This window comes from Lissotriton helveticus, chromosome 3_1, assembly GCF_964261635.1.
Source record: "Lissotriton helveticus chromosome 3_1, aLisHel1.1, whole genome shotgun sequence".
Lineage (NCBI taxonomy): Eukaryota > Metazoa > Chordata > Amphibia > Caudata > Salamandridae > Lissotriton > Lissotriton helveticus.
This window is the reverse complement of record NC_136061.1, coordinates 1,650,084,981-1,650,106,223: the sequence shown is the minus strand read 5'-3', so window position 1 is coordinate 1,650,106,223 and position 21,243 is coordinate 1,650,084,981. Positions and strand designations below refer to the sequence as shown.

The 21,243-nt window shown below is 47.2% G+C and overlaps 1 protein-coding gene across 3 annotated transcripts in view; it reads left to right on the top strand.

Annotated features, from left to right (window-relative positions):
- The window catches only part of PARP9 (poly(ADP-ribose) polymerase family member 9), a 797,801-nt gene that overhangs the window by 186,803 nt on the left and 589,755 nt on the right, over positions 1-21,243 (top strand). For all 3 annotated transcript variants that reach the window (XM_078682417.1, XM_078682418.1, XM_078682419.1), the window contains one exon: positions 5,877-6,751. In XM_078682417.1, the coding sequence (XP_078538543.1) occupies positions 5,877-6,751 (875 nt within the window). The remainder of the gene's footprint in view (positions 1-5,876; positions 6,752-21,243) is intronic.

The window sequence follows — 21,243 nt, the reverse complement described above, 5'->3', positions numbered from 1 at the left end:
GCCACTGGTGGTCGTCATGAAGTCCAGCGGGAAGGTCAGGCTATGCGTAGACCTGCGCGAATTGAACAAAAACATCGTCGTGGAGAAGTTCCACTTGCCAAGGATCGAGGAGATGTTGGCCAAAACGCGAGGGATCAAGTGGTACTCAACCATAGACTTGACCTCAGCATGTCACCAAATCGCCTTACACCCGGAGAGCAGAAAATTGACTTCATTCATTACCCCCTTCGGGTGCTACCAATTCCGGCGCATGCCGTTCGGACTCGTGGCAGCGGAGTTCCAGAAACTGATGCACCAACTGTTCAAAAACATGGATGGCATCCAGTACTTCCAGGATGACATCCTGGTGATGGGGCGAGATAAGTTAGATCATGATGCGAAACTAACCAAAGTACTGAAAGTCTTGGAGACTAAGGGACTCACGGCGGAGTGGGCAAAGTGCCGGTTGGGCATGGAATCTGTGACCTACCTAGGGCACGAAATCGGAGTGCAGGGCATCACGCCAAAGACTGAAAACGTAAAAGCGATTTGTGAAGCGCCACCACCTGCCAGTAAAAAAGATGTCAGGTCATTCCTAGGAATGGCAGAATACTACAGTAAGTTCGTGCAGCATTTTGCAACAAAGACACACCACATGAGGAAGCTGACAAGAGAGAGCTCGGTGTTTTGCTGGACGGAGGAAACCCAAAGAGAATTCGAGGACATCAAGAAAGATGTGGTAGGAGCTGTACCACTGAAAGGATATGACCCTCAGGGCAGAACAGTACTCACGACAGACGCCAGCGACAAGGGACTGGGCGCGGTGTTAATGCAGGACCGAGGGCAAGGAGTGATGGAAACCCTCAGTTTCGCCTCCCGCACACTGAGCGACATGGAAACGAAATACAGCATCATTGAAAAGGAGATGCTGGCAGCCGTATGGGCAACAACAAGGTTCAGACAACTCCTGTGGGGCACGCGATTCTAGCTAAAGACGGACCACAAACCTTTGGTTAAAGTACTAACGTCCAGCGGACATGCGAGTGCCACACCCAGGATATCCAAAATGACATTGAAACTACTGGAATTTAGATATGATGTAGAATACATCCCAGGCAGTCGGAACAAGGTGGCAGACTACTTAAGCAGAGCGGCAGCCATGGAACCTGGAGAGGAGGACCAGTCAGCTGGAGAAGAAATGGTAGCCCTGTTGGATGACCAAGAAAGAGTTATCAGCAATCAGGAGTGGAGTGCAGCCTACAGTGAAGACCACACCATGCAGGAGGTGAAAACATGCATCACTAAGGGATGGCCAGATAAACGACACACCGACGAGAACCTAAGACCGTACTACGAGGTCAGGGAAGAGTTGTCAATGGACGATCAAGGAGTGTATGTTTACAGGGGAGACAAGGTCATACCCCCAGCAGGTATAATTCCCAACTTACTGACAATACTCCACGAAGGCCATTTAGGAATAGGTAAGATGAAATTGAGGACCAAGGAAAATTACTGGTGGCCAGGCATGGACATACGGACAGAGCGACATGTCAGAGAGTACTCACAGTGCCAGGGAGCGGATAAGACACTAAAACCCCTGCGACCGGCGTTGGAAAAATTTGACCTACCACAGAATCCGTGGGAGGAACTGTCCATAGACATCTTAGGTCCGATCTTAGATGGGCAAGGCATCCAAAAATATGTGTGCGTCCTCATTGACAGATACTCGAAGTGGCGCGAATTGAAGGTGGAGGAGGTTATGGACACAGAAACCATCTTAAGGTTTTTGACTGACACGTTTGTGAGGGAGGGCATTCCAAAGTCCATCCTGAGTGATAACGGCCCCCAATTTACCTCTGACAAGTGGAGCAGCTTTATGGAGAGAAATGGTATTCTCTCCAAGCACACCTCAATCTATCACCCCGCTGGTAATGGACTGGTGGAACGTTTCAATAGGATGGTGATGGGGTCAGTGCAAGCAGCGATATCAAGCAACAAGGACTGGGAGAAAGAAATATGGCATATGGTTTGGGCATACCGATCACCCCCACGGGAACAGGATATAGTCCCTTCCAAATATTGAGAGGCCGTGACCCCTTCACAAAAGAAAACCGAGTATGGAAAGAAAAAACCATAACAAGTAAGTGGTCCCCTGCAGTGGTCCTGGCAAACTTGAAGAAAGCACAGAAAATATACACCAAACACTACAACAAGCGTAGGAACGTGAAGGACACTGAGCTAGAAGAAGGCGAGTGGGTACGAGTCAAGTTGGCAACGTTGCAAAGGAAGGGGGACAGTAAGTACAACAAACCACTGCAGGTGAAGGAGGTATATGACGGAGCAGCCTTGTTGAGCGACGGAAATGTATGGTCGCAGGACCGCATGGCGAGGTGCAACAAGGTACTGCAGTGGAGTCAAGATGGAGTGGAGCTAGAAGGTGGGGAGGAACCCTACGTGGAACAGGAACAAGGTGATGAGAGACTGGACATGAGTAGAAGAGAAGCTGGTGTGGAGCATGGCGAGAATAGCAGCATAAGAACGGTGAAGGAAGTGAACACGAGGAGATCAGGAGAGAGCGCGGCCGCGCTGAGCAATGAAGGAGGTGGTGCAGAGATTCATGAGAGAGAGACCATGTCTACCCCAGTAAGACTGACCCGGAGTGGAAGGACAGTGGTGAGACCAGCCCGGTTTCAGGACTTTGATATGAGCGGCGGACTGTAAGTTAAAAGTTTCATTGTTGGGGAAAAAAGGGAGATATGTAGAGTAGCGCTCTAGCGTATCACGTCGCGTGGCGACGTGACGTGCTGGCGGCCATGTTTACGGCTGCGCGCGCATCCTCACACGGAGGCGCGAACGCCAGAGAACGGGACACTCTGGCTCGGCGCTCCTAAAGCTGCATATGTTCATAAATAAATAGCGTACTTAACCTACCCTGTATCCTGTGGTTATTCAGCAACCCCTCATCTTTACAACCTGGTTTTTCTGTTTCTGTTCATAGGGGATGTGACCTAGCAGTTGCCCGCTGTGCCATAGGGACTCAATCTGCACTTCCGAGAGCAGGCTTTGCTGGGCGGAAACAGGGTCTGGGGTTGCATTAATTCCCATCCAAGGGGGATGTGGCATAGGGGTTTGGGCTGGTTTGTTTCTCTAGGACCAGAACCAAGGCACATTTTTCTATGGCTGACACATCCTGCACTTTCACAGATTAAGTAATAAACATTGGAATGGGGTACACCAAAACTAGTTCACATAAATTCAGTCATTAAAATTCATACATTACTTTTTGCTGTCTATATAAACGAGTGCACCCGTAGTACGTGTGTAGGTCTCCATTTGAAAATGGTGTCATTATATGCTGTGGAAGTGCAAATGGTATTTTATGAAAAGGACTCGGTTTATCTTGTAAAGGACTACGAATGTAACTCTGCAGTTTAATATATATGAGAGGGTCCCTGTAAAGCGAAAATTATAGGGGAAAACCATGGAAAAACAACCTATTACACAACACTAAACCACTAATAAAATAATCACATCCTACAATGATTCATAAACGTGTCCCACAGAGGAAAATTACAAATTCTATGTCCGGACCGGAGGCAAGGATTATGCGTTTCTTTCTTCACCTTTATTTAACAGCAGCCTTTTAAAGTCCGATAAAAAACAACATTCTCATAAATCATAGGGAATAAACAGGTAAACAATAGAGTGCCAACAGATAGTGTCTTTTCATCTGCACCAATCAGATCCCCCTGGTGTTGATAGTCCTCTGCCTGTGTCCATGCTTCCTCTTTCTTCGCTGCTTGCAGCCAAGATAAGTCATGCCTTTGGTTTTTCTCAATACGCTTATTATTGTAGGATTGTTCTATATATATTTGACCTAGAGGTTTATTTCTACTGTTTATTGTGGTTTTGGTGCTGGATTATTTGTTTGCCCACGCACTTTGTGTATGCTGTGGCGTTAATCTTCACAGCCTTATCCCTCACAGCGCGTTGGTAAAGAGCGTGGGCGCGCCATTATTTCTTCTGGGACGCACGTGGTCCTCTGTAGCTTTGCGGCTTTATTACAGTTCCTCTGATTGCAGGTTCTTTTCGGCTTGCGAGCAGCCGCTGCTCGGTGGCGCACAAGCGGCCGTGGGAGCGTCTCAGCTCCCTAGCGGCTGTGCTGTTGGTGCCGGAGTGCGGTGCTTGTGTTTCACCGATAGAGGGCTCTCGACGGCGCGTCCGACTCTGCGAGGACTATCAACACCAGGGGGATCTCTGATTGGTGCAGATGAAAGGACACTCTATCTGTTGGCACTCTATTGTTTAACTGTTTATTCCCTATGATTGATGGGAATGTTAGTTTTTTTCTGACTTTAAATGGCTGCTGTTGAATAAAAGTGAAGAAAGAAAAGCATAACCCGCGCCTCCGAGTCCTTAATAGAAATGGAACTTTCCGTTACGAGAGCTAGGAAATGTTTCATTCTCTCAAGTTTATATTTTTATTATCAAACAATGATGGACATATATTCTATTTTTACTTTAATTTTTTACTGATATAAATCTATTGTACATCACATATATTTCATTTCATCTATACAATATTTTTCTTAAAAATTAATCCCACACTAAGGAACCCCAATCACCAAAGGGAGAGAAAGTCACTTAATTGTGGTACGTCTCCACATAAAACAGTCAATACACATAAAGGAAACACAACATATATTCAAAACTAATACATTTAACAAAGACTAACAATATAGACAATGCATAACAATTTTACACATCACTAACAAATCAAACAACACAATTGTGCCGACGCGCGTTTCGGAAATCCCATGTACCGTCCTTCATCAGGGCGATGATGTAATAAAGTGTTTCACAGTTCAAAAAACAATGTATCTGACAGTATTTATAAAAAGATGCTTTATACACATGGAGGCTCCATATCAAATGTACAACTAACTTTTTATTGCAAAGAAAGAAGTGGTAACTCAGGTCAAGCAGGCGCCCGAAGTAGATGATTCGTTTTTGTGATCATCTACTTCGGAAGTCTGCTTGGCCTGATTGATACAATATATAGGCTGAGCAGTGGTAAGGTTAGTCTAAAAGAAGTAAGACGCTTGAAGTGCCCCAAGAGATACAAGTTACCACTTCTTTATTTGCAATAAAAAGTTGGTTGTACATTTAATACGGAGTTTTGAATATATGTTTTGTTCCCTTTATGTGTATTGACTGTTTTATGTGGAGACATATACCACAATTAAGTGACTTTCTTCCCCTTTGGTAATTGGGGCTCCTTAGTCTGGGATTTATTTTTAAGAAAAATATTGTATATATGAAATGAAATATATGTGATGTACAATATATTTATATCAAAACAATTAAAGTAAAAATAGGATATATGTCCATCATTGTTTGATAATAACAAATTTAAACTTGAAAGAGAATTTGTAATTTTGCTCTGTGGGACGCATGTTTATGAATCATTGTAGGATGTGATTATTTTATTAGGGGTTTAGTGTTGTGTAATAGGTTTAATTCAGCATAAACATAGTGAAAAATTAGTCAAAAATCTGGTGTAAAGGTAATTTATTGATCAATTGTATTTCCTCTGAAATGCCATGTGTACAGGGAACTAGCTTCTCAGTGGGGAGGAGCAGCATGTGAGTAGCATTATTCTTTACCTGAACTGGTCTCTGGCAGCACCTTCCATATTGGAGATTTTGGTGCTGCTACGAGATGTTAGGGCGGCAAGATGCGAACTTCCCACATGTTGTGTATAGAAGAGGGTCATGACTGAAAATAAAGGAGGGGTGATCATAGGTTAGTAACTTTCTAATTTGTACAGCTTTTGTCATTCAGTTATTTTGATGTCCAGTATAGTCAAAATAATAATAATATGCTTTTTTTCCCAGAACGGAACATGCTTCAGGAGAACACAGTTGCAGTTCCAATTGAAGATGCTGTCTATGATGTTCTTAAGCAAAGCAATTGCTTAAGTGAAATAATTAAGATGAAATTTGACTGTGAGGCTTTCCTTATGGATTCCGCTTGGACTACTCAGTCAAGAACTGTATCTGATAAGAAGGTGTATGAGACAACAATAGGCAAAACAGGGAGAGTTAACTTATCTGTCTGGATGGGTGATTTAACACAGCAACGTGTAGCTGCTGTAGTGAATGCTGCTAATGAAGATTTGGCACATACTGGAGGTCTTGCCTTGGCCATTGTAACTGCTGGTGGCATTGAGATTGAAAAAGCAAGCAAAGTCATCATTAACAAGTGCAAAAAAGTAGCAACTGGAGAATGTGTGATCACCACTGGAGGAAATCTTCCTTGCAAATATGTAATTCATGCTGTAGGCCCGAATTGTTCAAAATGGGGCCATAGTCATGGACAATGTCAAGGTCTCCTTAAGAAAGCCATTACAAATATCTTTGAAGGCATCGCTAATGGAATGTACATTATAGATTCTGTGGCCATTCCAGCGCTGTCCTCTGGAATTTTCAATTTTCCACTGCAGGAATGTGCAGAAATAATAGTGAGGCATATAAAGGAATTGGCTGACCGAGATCGTCTTGGTGTGCATTTAAAAGAGATCCGCTTAATGAACAATGATGAGAAGACCGTCAATGCAGTGAAAAAAGCCTGCGAAGAAACTTTTGGGAGAAATGGAAGTGGTTCTTTTCTTGGCAGTTCTCCAAAGTCCCTTTCAAGCCAGTCTTCAGATACCATCAGAATTAATAATGTTTGTCTTCAAATCAAAAAAGGACACATTGAAGATCAGCAAGTTAGTATTCCACTTTTATGCTTGATATGCCTTTTTAATGTTGTGTTCTGTCTGAAGGTGTCAGGGAGCTTAGAATTCGTTGGTTTATTGTTTTCAATATTTGATCCTTGTCAGTCATTCATTGTGGTTGTGTGATAAATTTAATCCAACAGGAAAGGAGATTTCCCATTTCAACTGTGTGTTGACAAAATATTGTACCTCAAAGATGGTTACATCTTGATATTGTTTAAGTTGTGAATAACTGGTTACTATACAGTCATAACATCACATTTGTACCCCAATTGGTACTGTATTTTAGCATTTGTATAGCGCCACATACCTCTGACGAAAGAGCAAAGTGCTTTGATTTACATTAGTTCCTGGGTGCCCTTTTTATTATGCACGGTTGGAAGGATATTGCATGGTGTATGTCCTATATGAGAGGTGTTGTTTGAGCGGCATAAGGTTTTGACACGTTGGTTGGCTTCTAAGCACATAAGCTTTTTGAGATGTAGACAGTTTGAAAATAGATGCAGCTGCACCTATCTATTTCCTCAGTAGTATGTCGTTTGGATTCTTTAGCTTGTGTTTATAGTCGAAGTGTTGTGTTTTAAATGTTTTGTGTAATTAGAGGTGCTTGTCAGTGCTCCTCATTTGAGTAGATATTAAGGTTTGAGTGAAGGGACAGAGAAAGGCGTTCTGCCTGTTCATATCCATTTGAAGACTGAGGCTTTGCTCAACAATATGTAAGGAGTTTGTGTGTGCTAAAGGAAGACTGGTCCATGAGCCATGCACGGTTCTTTAATGAGATCCGTTTAGCAGTTGGTAGCCAGTGAAGGGAAAGGTGTGGTATTGGCCCATAGCAATTTGTTTAGAAACTATCTGTCAGCTATATTATGGATTCTCTATAGTTTAAGTGTTACTAGGCGATTTCCAATATATAGTTAATTTTTAGGTCTCGCCTACGCAGCGTGCATGCACTGCATAGGAGACCTTTAGCCATTGTGCAGCTCTTTTTCCAACACCTACTCGTGCTTGTGGCGGCATATGCCTTGCGGGAGTGCGCAGCGGTGCGCCACAAGCACGAGTATGTGCTTTGAAAAACAGCAGACTCTCCCCAGCGCGCGCGCACGTATCACTCCCGGGCTTGTCACTTCTTTGTTGTTTAAACATTAAGAAAAGAAAAGAAAAATTGCAAAGAACTCAGTTGAAGCCACCGTGTGACTCTTCTGGATTCACTAGAGAAATAAATGGTTTCAATGGCAAAGTGTTGTAATTTTCACTAAATATGCCTTTTGTTGATTATGTCTAGTGACTTAGTCTGTATTTTCTAGCCATTGGAACACAACACGCTTTTTTTCTGATTCCAACATATAGACCAGCATCCTGAAATACTGTGCGTCACTTGGGTGCAGCAGAAATTATTTGTAGCTGGCCTCTGATATTTGTACTCCTCATGACTTACAAGGCACGCGAAAAGGCGCCATTTTAGGCACGGCAAAAAAGACCACCCAGCGTATAAGATGGAGGAAATTTTGGTTATCTCTGTTTCTGTGGTGATGGACAACTCCAAGTGCTAAGTGGTAACAAAGTGCGGCTGCACCTCCCTGTGAAGCAGAGGGAGACCTTCGACCCACCCTGTTTTTTTTTTTTTTTTTTTTATAAACCTTTATTCAGAAAAACGAGGAGATACATGCGCAGGCCCACAACCATCATGGCCGGCCGCAAAAACAGGCAGTCAATAACAGGAGAAATGCACACCAATCGGCAAACAGGATATGTTGAAATACACTAGACACGGTTGTGGGGACTGTCACAAAGGATATAAGGGTTTCATTTTTAAATTTTAAAGAGAAGTAGGGGCTGCCACCACAGGAATATAGCACCTCACCAAAAACCATAAGAGACAAGGGGGACATACCCCAATGGTAAACTGAGGCAGGCAATGACTATAGCGATTAAGTAAGCGAGGCCACCGAGACGGTAATACGAGACAACAGGCCACAGTAAGTAAACAACATTCCTAAATATCACCCCCTAAATCCCACCCCAGAGAAGGAAGAGACAGGGCATAGGAAGCCGCCCGAAAAAGAAATAAGGTGCAAGACCAAGGGACAGCCAGCCCTACGAAAGAGGAAGAACCCTCCAAAAGCCAGAAAAGAGCAAAAGGGACCATAGAACAAAATAAACTAAAACAACAAACCCCCCCCATACCCGCCACCCTGCACCCCTGTAATGGCTACGGCCTAACCCATAAACAGCGTGCCTGTCGCCCCGAAACTGCCCCAAAGAAGGGAAAAAAGTACAATAAGTACAAGAAGTGGAGGAGGAGAGAAAGAAACAACGAAGGCATCCAGGATCAGTGGAGGAGAAAAACAACCAACAGATACATTCCCGGCCGCCCGCTCCCGGCCCCCGCATCCGATACGATACCGATGGTCAATGCAATCAATGTCTCGCTCATACCACAGAGTCCCAGCAATGTAAGGAATAGCGACCCAAATAAACTGTCTCAACCTTGCCCCCTGCGATCAAGTTGGTCGATGGAGTCCAACAATCCAGCCGGCGCCATAGATGAAGGAGGCCCTCGGGACAGGCAGCACAGAATGGGGGGTCGCCCACAAAAGTCCACGCTAACCACCATTGCGAGTCCGACAGCGAGACAAACATGAGCAAGGCAGCGCAAGAGTTCGTCAGAAACAGCCGGCCTGAGCGACCACAACAGTTCCAGGAGAGGATGAAAAGTCTCGCCACCAGCACACATAGGAGATGAAAAACATGGCGCCCGGGGACGATTTACCAGCAAGTGCATGGAACCACGAACTCCAGACCTCCCCCGGACCCCCACGGTCGGCACTTCAGCAGGGTCGGCATCGCGATCCGCCAGCATCACCATAGGCCCCTCGGGAAGGAGAGCAATGTGGACCGGTGCAGAGTGTGGCTTAATAAGTAGCACTGGGGGGCAACCACAGCCCACAGAAGATATAGCAGCAAGACGGCACTCCAGATCTCGGGTGTAAACACGAAGGGCAACTCTAACAGTCTCCAGGGCAAACAGGACAGCACCCGTCCCCGGCGGTGCCTCAGGAAGAAAGTGCGTGTTTTTTGCACCGTCAGGGAGAAAGAGCACAGCAGTGGTCTCCAACCCAGGTTCAAGAACGTGTGGCAGCATAGGAAGCCGTTCGCCATTGGCACTCGCCACCCACAGATCATTCCGCCAACACTCCGCAAAGGACCACTGGGCCAGAGACTCGGGGGCGACTGATGACATCGCAGTATAGGCGGATTCGCTTTCAATCCGCATCTGGACCCACGAGCAAGCTCCAAGGATTCCACTATCGGGCGCTGAGATGCACTGCAGAAAATGGCGTCCGTCTCGGGCCGGGGTAACAAAGAAACGGGTCGGACCACATCCAAGCCGGGCGATGCTACAAAGTGGTTCCAGCAGACACAATGTAACCAGGCGTTTAAAAGCGCGGGACGAGGCGCCGCAGCGACCAGCACAACGCGGCAGCCTCTCACCAGCCGACCGGCTCCTCCTCCTCCGTGGTGGCCGCTGCTGTCGTGGTCACGTCCGGCCGACTCCGCAAACAAAGACCCGGCCCCACTGCCGCGCCGGGCCGGGAAGGGAGCGAGGACGGTTCAGCACCGATAGCGCATGAAATGCACAGAGAGACACATCAGCATGATCAGGATCGTTTCCCCATTGTAGTCGCTACGGGAAAATTCAGGATAAAGAGCAGGATGATAGGGGAAGGCAGGAGGGTCGGCGGAGCCGAGGGTCTAGGCCGCCATCTCGGTTGCAGGCTAGGCTCCTCCCCCGACCCACCCTGTTGATATCTGTCTCTGGCTGCCCCATCTTTGAGGGGGTGCGTGTTACACTGTTGCGGACTGAGGTCTGGACCCTGTTGATATCTATCTCTGGCTGCCCCCTCTTTGAGGGGGTGCGTGTTACACTGTTGCGGACTGAGGTCTGGTGTCTGCTTCCCGGAGGGCTGCTTCCGCTGTGACATCATCGCTGACTCGGGCTACCCCGACTACCACACACGTCGGTGTTTCAGTCATGACTCCGGTCGGTGCTGCACAGGCTCCCGCTCTTTTTGTTCTCTGGGGTGAGGTAGAGTGGTGACTCGAGTGCGCATTTCTTGCCTACCTCACTCGCAATAACCAGCATGCGGCAGTCCCCGGGAGAGGACTTAATTTGGGATTAGATAGTGTGAAAATGAAATATCTTGGAGAAGAGTAGCATAATTAGGGTTTTAAGTGGGCCAGGTCCAGCCGGTGCTCAGCACCGGTAGATTTTAAAAAGTAAGTGCTGAGACGGGTCCCTGTCGGGCTCTCCATTTTTGCCCTCACCCTCAGGGTAAAAAGAAATCCTAACTCTGCAGCAGTACCGCCCTTCATTGCCTTTGATGTAACTTCAAAGACACTGGTAATAGTTCTTTCACTGTCTCCTCATTTCCAAATAGAAGCATTTTCAATATTATAAACAACAAAGCCTTAGTTGTTGCTTATTTATCTTATGCAACTAACAGCCATTGGCAAAGCCAATAGTCCTGACTTGTTGTAGGTGTAATGTTACTTTTATTATATATATGGATGCAATTATAGAAGCAGCAAAATACCAGACGGGCGGCAGACAATATGCTAAGCAAAAACTTTTAGCCTATGTTTTTTCAAGCCATGCCCTTAATTACATCGACCTTGCCCCTTGGAGAGACCCCCCAGTTTTTTCATCCCTCTTAAAGTCCCTGGGCATAATAAGTGGTGGCCTTTGGTACTCTCTATGCCGTTGTGTTACTAAGTGTGAAAGGCTGTAAACCAAGCAATCTCATTCAGGGACATAGCTTTCATTGGTGCAGCAGGTGCAGTAGCACCGGGTCCCACAGTCCTGAGGGGCCTATCAAGCTCTGACAGTGCTGCGTCTTACTACCCCAACAGCAGTCAAGGGATCATTTTCTTTTCTGGCACCACGACCCATGGCCTCCTTGCTACGCTGCTGATCACACTGATATTTCGTGTTTAATGAAGAGGGCGCAGCAGCAGCTGGACACGAAGACAAGAAACTACGCAAACAGCTATCTCTAAAGCACAGATGGCAGTGGGACTGAAGCATCTGCAACGATGCTGTGCACGGCACGGCATGGCTGTCTCTCTCCCGAGCCAGCCTGCGTTTACACATTCAATGTTCTGGCTATCTCGGAATGAGCACGATTTATCAAGTTTGAGGTTCACTAACAAGCAACGCAGTTAAGCATGAGCAGCAACACTGCAGCCTTCATTGGTGCTAGTAAGTGCAGGAGCAGCATTTGTGCACAGTTCCTTCACAGGGACAGAAGAGTGTTTAAACATGTGCATGCACGCACACAAACATGTGCATGATTTGCATTATTGAGCCTTCTTCACGTGCGTGGACTCTAACAACACAGACAGGACAGAGCATCCTTACACGCATGCACGCACCTTACCAGAAACTGACACACACAGTGTATGTGTATGCGCCACTGTTGTATAACCATCTCTAAAATAGACAGACCACTCACCGCGCTGGCAGCTGCACTACAATCTGTCCTCTCAGGTTGTGCACAAGTGATTGTGTTTCTGTTGGTGTTTGTAGAATGTAACCGTATGCGAGGGTGTCCGTTTGGTGTTGGTATGTTGAACGGTGTGATGGTATGTGATAAGGTGATAGTGTCTTTGTTTCGTCACATGATATTTTCCGGATAGAGAGCCTGAGAGTGGCACGTTGAAGTGTGTGGTGTGTATTAATGTTTTGATTGTTACATGCATGTACTTTTATGAAAGGTACATGCACAGAATGTCTTAGCCACAGAACCCAGGGTCTTGCGCGCATCCCCAAGCTCCCCCTTATAAGCTGACTTGATGACCATCACCTCACGGTTCATTGTCTCTTTGCATTTAGTGATGCGCAGTCGCAGTCCAGCGTTCTCTGACTTGAGCGAGCGCACCTTGTCGATGTAGATCGCAAGTCTGTCAATGAGGTCCTGCAGTTCCTCCTTCTCCTGTAGCCGGGTGATGCAGGTGGGCGACAGCAGCGGGGTACCTCCTTTCCGGGTGCTGCGCTTCTGGCCCGGGGTCTCCATAGCAGCAGATGTCGGGTGGAGGTTCTGTCAGTGTCCAGACAGAATCCGCTGTTGGGGAGGCAAGGGAGCAACCGACAGCTGAACTGTCCTCGTCGCTGCTGCTGGCAGTCAATGCAACCTCCTCTCTGGCTCCAGCTCACATAACCAGGCCAAGCCAAGGGAGGGGTCATTACACCGCCAACTCCACGCCTTCAGAGGGATTCCTGTATTTGTATTACATGGAGACTTGGACAAGGAAGAGAACCCACTGGCAATAAACCAGAAATAACCCACCAATATATTTTACATGGCTAGTCTCCCCAGATGAGACCATTTTAAATGCCTCAAGCTGCAGCAACTGAAAAGAGACTACATTACTTTGCTGTTTTAATGAAAGGAAAGAAAGACCATAGACACCCTCTTACAATGAATATTGCTGATTGTTTTCATATAGAAACAAGCACTGGCATAGCCAATAGGTCTCGCCTTTGGGACCTTATGAATGTTTAGCCATGCAACAGTTGGTGTTGTTGCACTAAGGATATTGTGCTGCATAACTAAATACTTATAAGGTCCCAAGAGCGAGACCTATTGGCTATGCCAATGCTTGTTATAGTTAAGATGAGAGACTAACAATGCAATGGTGGCTTGGACGTTTTGCGGGAAACCAGGATAGGGGAAAGTTTGTGGAAGGCATCTTATGTGGATGCTGTGTTTAGCCACTTGATTTACCAACGGTATAGTGGTTAGGTTGGAATCCATAAACACACGAAGTTCCTCACTTGAACTTAATACCATGGCAGAAGTTGTAGTTCATATGGCAGAATAGTTGAAAGGTGATGGTTTATCCATTTGGCACGTGCACGAATCTCAGTTGTTGCAGCGTTAAGTTACAGGTGGTTAGAAAACACCCGATAATTAATTCATTGGTTTATAGGCATTTCCCCATGATAAGGGTCTAGATTAGATGAACTTTTTTTTAAAAAATATTTTTATTTTATATTAAAGCAAACAGGACAGCTCTGCACAGATTTATTACATCATATATAAGTACTTTAGCGGGCACATCTCAATTGCAGTCAGTTTTGGATTTACAAATATTGAATATGACATTTTAAACACATCATTACCTCATCCTTATATCTTGACCAAGTTCTACTAGTCTGAATCCTCACCCTCCCCAATGGTACGTGGTGGTTCACAAATGTTACCCCTAAATGTGTTCCAGGCCCCCCAGATTTTACCCCATTTCCCTGGGCAACCACGATGGATACTATTTTGATAAATATTTTCCATGTGTTTACTGATTATGTACTTCAGGGTGGTCTATCTCTCTCATTTCAATCAATGATACTTTTAGAGGTATTCTAATTTTCTAAAGTTCTGCAGATATCAGCTTCTAGCTATAATATTTACTTATACTAGTTTTATTCCCTATGTTATAGCTAGCTGTTACTATAGGGGTCCCTTGTTTTCTAAAAAGCAACCACGATGGATGTAGATAGCCTTCTCCGCCACCATCGCCTCATCCATGTCTCTACACCACTTTCGAAGCGTCGGCGGTGCTGCCGAACCCCACAGAATGGCGATGTTGCGTTTCGCTATTAACATACCCAACATTACCCAGTCTTGTTGCCGGTGGTTCAAGTCATTGGGTTCCCACACATTCAGTAAACAGCGACGAGGCTCCGGCAGCAAGGAGATGTCTATTGTTTGAGAGATCGTGCGCATCACTGCTGTCCAGTATGTCGTCATGTGTCTGCAGTCCCAGATGGTGTGGAAGAACGTTCCCTCCTCCCCACAGTTACGTAAGCAGAATTTATGCGTTGCTTTTCCTATCTTGTGTAGGGTCGTTCTAGTGTAGTATGTACAGTGCAGTATTTTAGGTTGGACCAGTTTCAATCTTGAGGGGATAGCAGCTTCCCGGGGTGAGGCGAGGGCCTCCTGCCATTCGGAGTCTTCAAAGGGGCCCACCTCCTCAGACCAGTTCTGTTTCAATGTGGCCGTCACGTCTGGGAGGTTATTAATGAGTTTTCTATAAGTGAAAGAAGTGGCCTTGCCCTGCATGTGTTCGGTTAGAAGCCTATCTTCGAGAGGAGACGATTCCTGCAGGACGGTGCCTGTCGGTATAACCGACTGTAACGCATGCTTAGTTTGTAAGTATCTAAACTTCTCCGTCTGCCACATCTCATACTGTGTTTGCAGGTGGGCAAAGTCTACCACCTTACCCTTCTTCCAGAGATCACCCACCACCGATATACCAATGGTGTCCCAGGCCTGGAATGCCTTACTATTACTGAGGAAGCCCAACTTGCTGGAGTCCCACAACGGTGTAATTTGGGTGATAGTTCCCAAGCACTTAAGACGCCTGTTGGCCCTGTACCACAACTGCACAGAGTGCTTTGTCGGACCTATCCAATCAGGAGGCGGGCGATGGCTGTATAGATTACTAAGTAGTTCCCTGCCTTCCAAGGAGTGTCTGTCAGCAAGGTATGTCTGCTCAGTTTGTGGGGCGTGTAACCAGAAGTTAATCTGCTTAAGATGTGCCACCCAATAATATAGTTCTACATTTGGAAGCGCTATCCCCCCATCATACCAGCTTCTAGTTAACTTATCTTGCGCGATTCGGGGTGGCCTCTCGCCCCACAGTAGGTGGGATACTGTTGCAGCGATAGCTTTAAAATATTGTACAGGGACCGTTGACGGGGTGTTTTCAAGCACGTACAGGAAGTGGGGGAGCGCCATCATTTTATACAGCGCCGCCTTGCCCAAAAGTGTGAGAGGGAGAGTCTGCCACACTTTAACGTCTCCAGAAGGGGCGGAGGTTTAGATTGTAAAATTCGTCGGGGTCTGGCGTAATAAAGATACCCAGGTATTTGAATGCCGTAGTGGTAGTCCTCAGGGGGCAGCTCAGGGGCAAGACAGGTGGGGGACCAGCGAGGACATACAGGATTGACTTAGTCCAGTTAATCATATAACCTGACACTCTACCGAACTTCTCGCATACATTGAGTAATTCGAGAATAGATTTTTTGGGTGAGGTGAGATACAAGAGGATATCATCCGCGAATAGGGATATACAATCCTCCCATACATCAGTCCAGCAGAGCCCTTTGATGGAGGGTTCCCATCTGATCCAGATCGCAAGTGGTTCCAAGATCAATGCAAAAAAACAACGGAGACAGTGGGCATCCCTGCCACATTCCCCGGCCAAGAGGAAAGTCTCGTGAGATGTGCCCATTGGCGACAACATGCGCTAGGGGTTTAGTATTTAATAGTCGAATCCAGGCGCAAAATTTGGGACCAAATCCCATATGTTAGAGCACTGCGAATAAATAAGGCCATTCCACTGTATCGAACGCCATAGTAGCGTCAAGCGAAAGGATGACAGCAGGTTCCTTGAGGTATGCTGCACGCGCCAGTACCGCTTGGAGCCGGCGGAGGTTAAGGGCCGTGCTTCGATGTGGCATGAAACCTGACTGGTCCGGGTTGACTAGTGACGTGAGGTGGGGAGTAAGTCGCAACACCAGCAATTTGGCCAGTATCTTAGGCTCCGTGTTGATGAGTGAGATTGGACGGTAGGAGGCACAATCTATCTTTGGACTACCAGGCTTGTGAATCGCGACAATCGTGGCTAGCCGCTGATCCCGCGGCAGCTCCCCTATTTCAAGGCTGTCGGATAACATACTTAGGAAGAAGGGGCTGTCGTTTGCACCGTTCTCTCATGTAGTTCAACTGGGAGCCCATTTGGCCCCAGCGCCTTTGCCGGACGCCAGCGCGTAGGTAGCTGTCTGCACCTCATCAGTGGTAATGTCCGCCTCCAACAGAAGCGCTGCTTCCGGGGAGAGCTTAGGTATCGAAAGATCCTTAATATATTCATATGCCTCTGCGACCGTATAGGTTGCCCAGGGGGCATAAATTCGTTCATAGTGGTCAGCTAAGAGATTGACTATACCATCAGGGTCAGAGACCATGAAGCCTGCAGGCGATATCACTTGTGCAATGACTTTATTCGCTTTCTTTTTTATCGAGCCAGGCTAGCATTTTCCCTGCCTTATCTCCCAACTCGTACACCCTATGCCTAGTGGCTTGGATCTTAATTTGCGCCATTTCTCTTTGAAATGAAATGAAATGAAATGAAAAATTGCATTTGTATAGCGCATAACTGCCCTGAGGCCTCGCAGCGCTTGAAGATTAAATGGTTTAGCGCAGGCTCAGGGCAGATCAGCAGGATTTTGCAAACAAATGCGTTTTCAAGACCTTTCTAAAAGACAGGAGGTTGCTGTTTCCTCGGATGGTGAGGGGAAGGGCGTTCCAGAGTCTGGCCGCCGAGTGGGAAAAAGAGCGGCCACCCCACCGGGCTTTATTGATTTTAGAGGAGGTAGCCAGCTGCAGGGTGCCAGAACGAAGGGAGCGGGCTGGAACATAGGGCGTAACCAGGGGGTGCAGAATCGCTGGGCCTACACGATGGAAGGATTTGTGCAGGACGCACAAAGCCTTGAACTGCACTCTGGCAGCCATTGGGAGCCAATGGAGGTCTTTCAGAGCCTTCCTTGCCGACGGGGCAGATTAAACAGTAGGCGGGCCGCACTATTTTGTGGGACCTGAAGCTTCTGAAGTACCGAGGCCGGTGCTCCCAGATAGAGAGCATTCCCGTAGTCCAGGCGGGAGAGAATCAGGGCCTGGACCATGATCCTCCTCGCCTGGAGAGGGAGCAAAGGGAGCACCCGCCGGAGCATCCTCATTAGTCCAAAGCAAGTGGCGGCGGTCTTAGTAGCCTGGACCGAGGAAATCAAGGGCGGTATCGAGCCAGATCCCGAGGCTCTTTATCTGGGACCTAGGGGCGGGGAGAGCGCCAAGACATGGTGGCCAGACGGGTGCAAGAACAGACGGGGAGGAATTTCCGAGGAGAATGATGTCTGTCTTCTCCCCGTTAAGTTTCAGACAGGAGGCTTGCATCCATCTGGCAACAGCCTCTAGACAGGGGCCTAAGGTGTTGGATGATCCATCTGCGTGGTCTAGCGAGACCACCAGCTGCGTATCATCCGCGTAGGTGACAATACGCACACCAAAGGGATGGACTATCCTGTCCAGAGGTTCCATGTAGGCGTTAAAAAGGGTCGGGCTCAGGGAGGAGCCCTGAGGAACCCCGCACCTGAGAGGATGTTTGGGAGAGACTGTCTCACCCTCGAAGACCTGGAAGAAACGCTCGCTCAGAAAGGAGGCAAGCCAATCCAGGGCCGCGCCCGACACGCCCATGCCAGCCAGTCGATGTAATAGCGTGGCATGGTTCACCGTGTCGAACGCGGCGCTAAGATCTAACAAGATAATGGCCACCTTTCCTCCCTGATCAAGAATAGCTCTTGCTTCTTCTGTAACCGCTAACATAGCGGTTTCGGTACCATGTTGAGGACGAAATCCTGTCTGGGAGGCACGCAACAGACAGTTGGACTCCAAATAGTCTGTTAAGATGTTGTTGACGTGCCTCTCCAGCAGTTTACTCAACCAGGGGAGCAACGAAATGGGACGGTAGTTGGACAGGTTGCTCTGATCCAGGGTGGGCTTTTTAAGAAGTGCCCTCACCATGGCACATTTCCAGGAGAGTGGGACCGATTTGGACACAATGGAAGTGTTTAAGGTTTCCAAGATGACAGGACGAATAACGTCCAAGGCCTTGACAAGGATCCGGGGGGGTGCCGGGTCATTGGGTGACCCGGAAGTAACTTTGGAGATTAATCTATCCAGACTACAGGCATCAAGAAGCGGAATTGTGTCCAGCTTACAGAGAGCCAGAGAGTCAGCTGGTTTATGTGGGACAGAGCGGGCGATGACCATAGAATTGCTAAAGGAGGAGTATATGGTCAAAATTTTCTTTGAGAAGAAGGCAGCCAGCTCATTGCAGCGGTCTTGTGCATCTTCGGCAGTGGGACGCTCAGCCGGGGGTGAAATAAAGGACTTAGCTATCCTAAAGATTTCCCTGGGGGCATTGGCTGCTGCATTAATTTTCCCTTCATAGAAGAAGGCTTGCGCCTTTTTAATCTCTAATTTGTAGAGCTTCATTGCAGACCTATAATCATCTTTCCTAGACGAAGAATGGTCCTTCCTCCATGCTCTCTCAAGTTTACGGCAGTCAAGTTTTAATAACCTTAGAGCAGGAGTGTACCAAGGTGCGACTTTAGGTCTTCTAATAAGTTTACGAGGGCGTTTGGGAAGAACTTGGTCTAGGGTGCTGGAAATCCAGTGATCAAAATAGTTAGAGGCAGAGGCAGGAGTCGTAGCCTTCCTCGGGGGATCTTGGACGAGAGCAGTTGTCCAGTCGGTGAGGGAAAGAGAGGACCATTTCCTGCCCAGATACTTGGTAGGAACATCACAAGGGGAAGAGGAGTTGGAAAGCCAGGTAAAAGGTATCAGGAAGTGATCGGTCCAGGGTAGTGGAACTGGGGACTCTACATTAAGGTTGGTGTTGCTGTATATGTGATCAAGAAGATGTCCCTTCTTGTGGGTCGCCTGATGGCCTCTCTGGCAAAGATCTAACGCTTGCATGTTGACCCGTAAGTTATTAGCTGACGTATCATGGGGGTCATCTAAATGGATGTTAAAATCCCCAAGCAAGGTGAAGTTAGATGAGGTCAAAACTGCGTTGGCAGTGAGGTCCGTGATTTGCGTAATGAAATTGTTAAGGGAACCAGGTGGGCGATAGAGTAAGATACCGGAGAAGGTGGTGGTGGGGGAAAAATCAAGCGCAAAGTGTAAGCTCTCGCAGGTCGACGGGGAATTGGGAATGACACGACACTTAAAACTGTCCCTATATATAATGGCCAGGCCCCCGCCTCTCCCCGACTGGCGGTCGAGGCGCTTGAGGGTATAGCCTTGAGGTGTGGCCCATATTGTAGTCGGGTCATTGTCCATCTGGAGCCAAGTTTCCGTTAAAAATAGAGCGTCAGGATTGAGCTCTTCAATCATCAGATGCAGCTCTGTGAAGTGTTTAGGTAGTGACCGGCAATTGAGGAGATACAATCTCCAAATCTCTCCCGGAGGGAGAGAGTAGCTGTATGGGCGGGGGGTGCTCCATGTACAGTGCTTACAGTGATGTTCAAGGTTAGCTGGGGAAAAAGAGTGGCGACAGGAGGGACTGGTGGGGGGACGTAAGGAGTGTAACAACAAAGAGTTGTAGGAAATACGAATACCCACCATGGTGCTGGGCGGCTCCCAAGCCAGGGCCAGCGAGAAGCGTCTGGACGCGGACTGGCGCAGACTGGCTTCTCTTTGGCGCCTCTTCGGCGCGTATACGGCGCTACCGCTGCGCGTCACCGCTGCGCGTCACCGCTGCGCGAGGTAGGAAGAGGTCATATAGATTAGGTGAGGGTGGAGACTAGCCCGTCAACCTCCCCAAGATGGCTGCCCAGGATGGAGCAACCAGGAAGTGGTGTCGCTTGAACCTCCCTCCACAACAATCAGCACAGAAGCTGTGGTGGACCGGGGAGTAGCGACCAGAATGCAAGTGAGAGCTCAGAAATATATTTAAAAACACATTTTAGCACAATCAATAGGTTTTTAAAAGTCTGTAAAACGAAATAGATGCTTGCAGTAATCAGAATGCAAGTGAGAGCTCAGAAATATATTTAAAAACACATATTAGCACAATCAATAGGTTTTTAAAAGTCTGTAAAACGAAATAGATGCTTGCAGTAATCAGAATGCAAGTGAGAGCTCAGAAATATATTTAAAAACACATATTAGTACAATCAATAGGTTTTTAAAAGTCTGTAAAACGAAATAGATGCTTGCAGTAATCCTTGTCACAGTCAAGCGCTAGCGCTACGATCTTCGTTGGTTAATGATCGTGCGCGAATGACTCCCGCCCTAAAATAGTGAGGGCGAGGGGGGAGACTAGCCCGTCAACCTCCCCAAGATGGCTGCCCAGGATGGAGCAACCAGGAAGTGGTGTCGCTTGAACCTCCCTCCACAACAATCAGCACAGAAGCTGTGGTGGACCGGGGAGTAGCGACCAGAATGCAAGTGAGAGCTCAGAAATATATTTAAAAACACATATTAGCACAATCAATAGGTTTTTAAAAGTCTGTAAAACGAAATAGATGCTTGCAGTAATCAGAATGCAAGTGAGAGCTCAGAAATATATTTAAAAACACATATTAGTACAATCAATAGGTTTTTAAAAGTCTGTAAAACGAAATAGATGCTTGCAGTAATCCTTGTCACAGTCAAGCGCTAGCGCTACGATCTTCGTTGGTTAATGATCGTGCGCGAATGACTCCCGCCCTAAAATAGTGAGGGCGAGGGGGGAGACTAGCCCGTCAACCTCCCCAAGATGGCTGCCCAGGATGGAGCAACCAGGAAGTGGTGTCGCTTGAACCTCCCTCCACAACAATCAGCACAGAAGCTGTGGTGGACCGGGGAGTAGCGACCAGA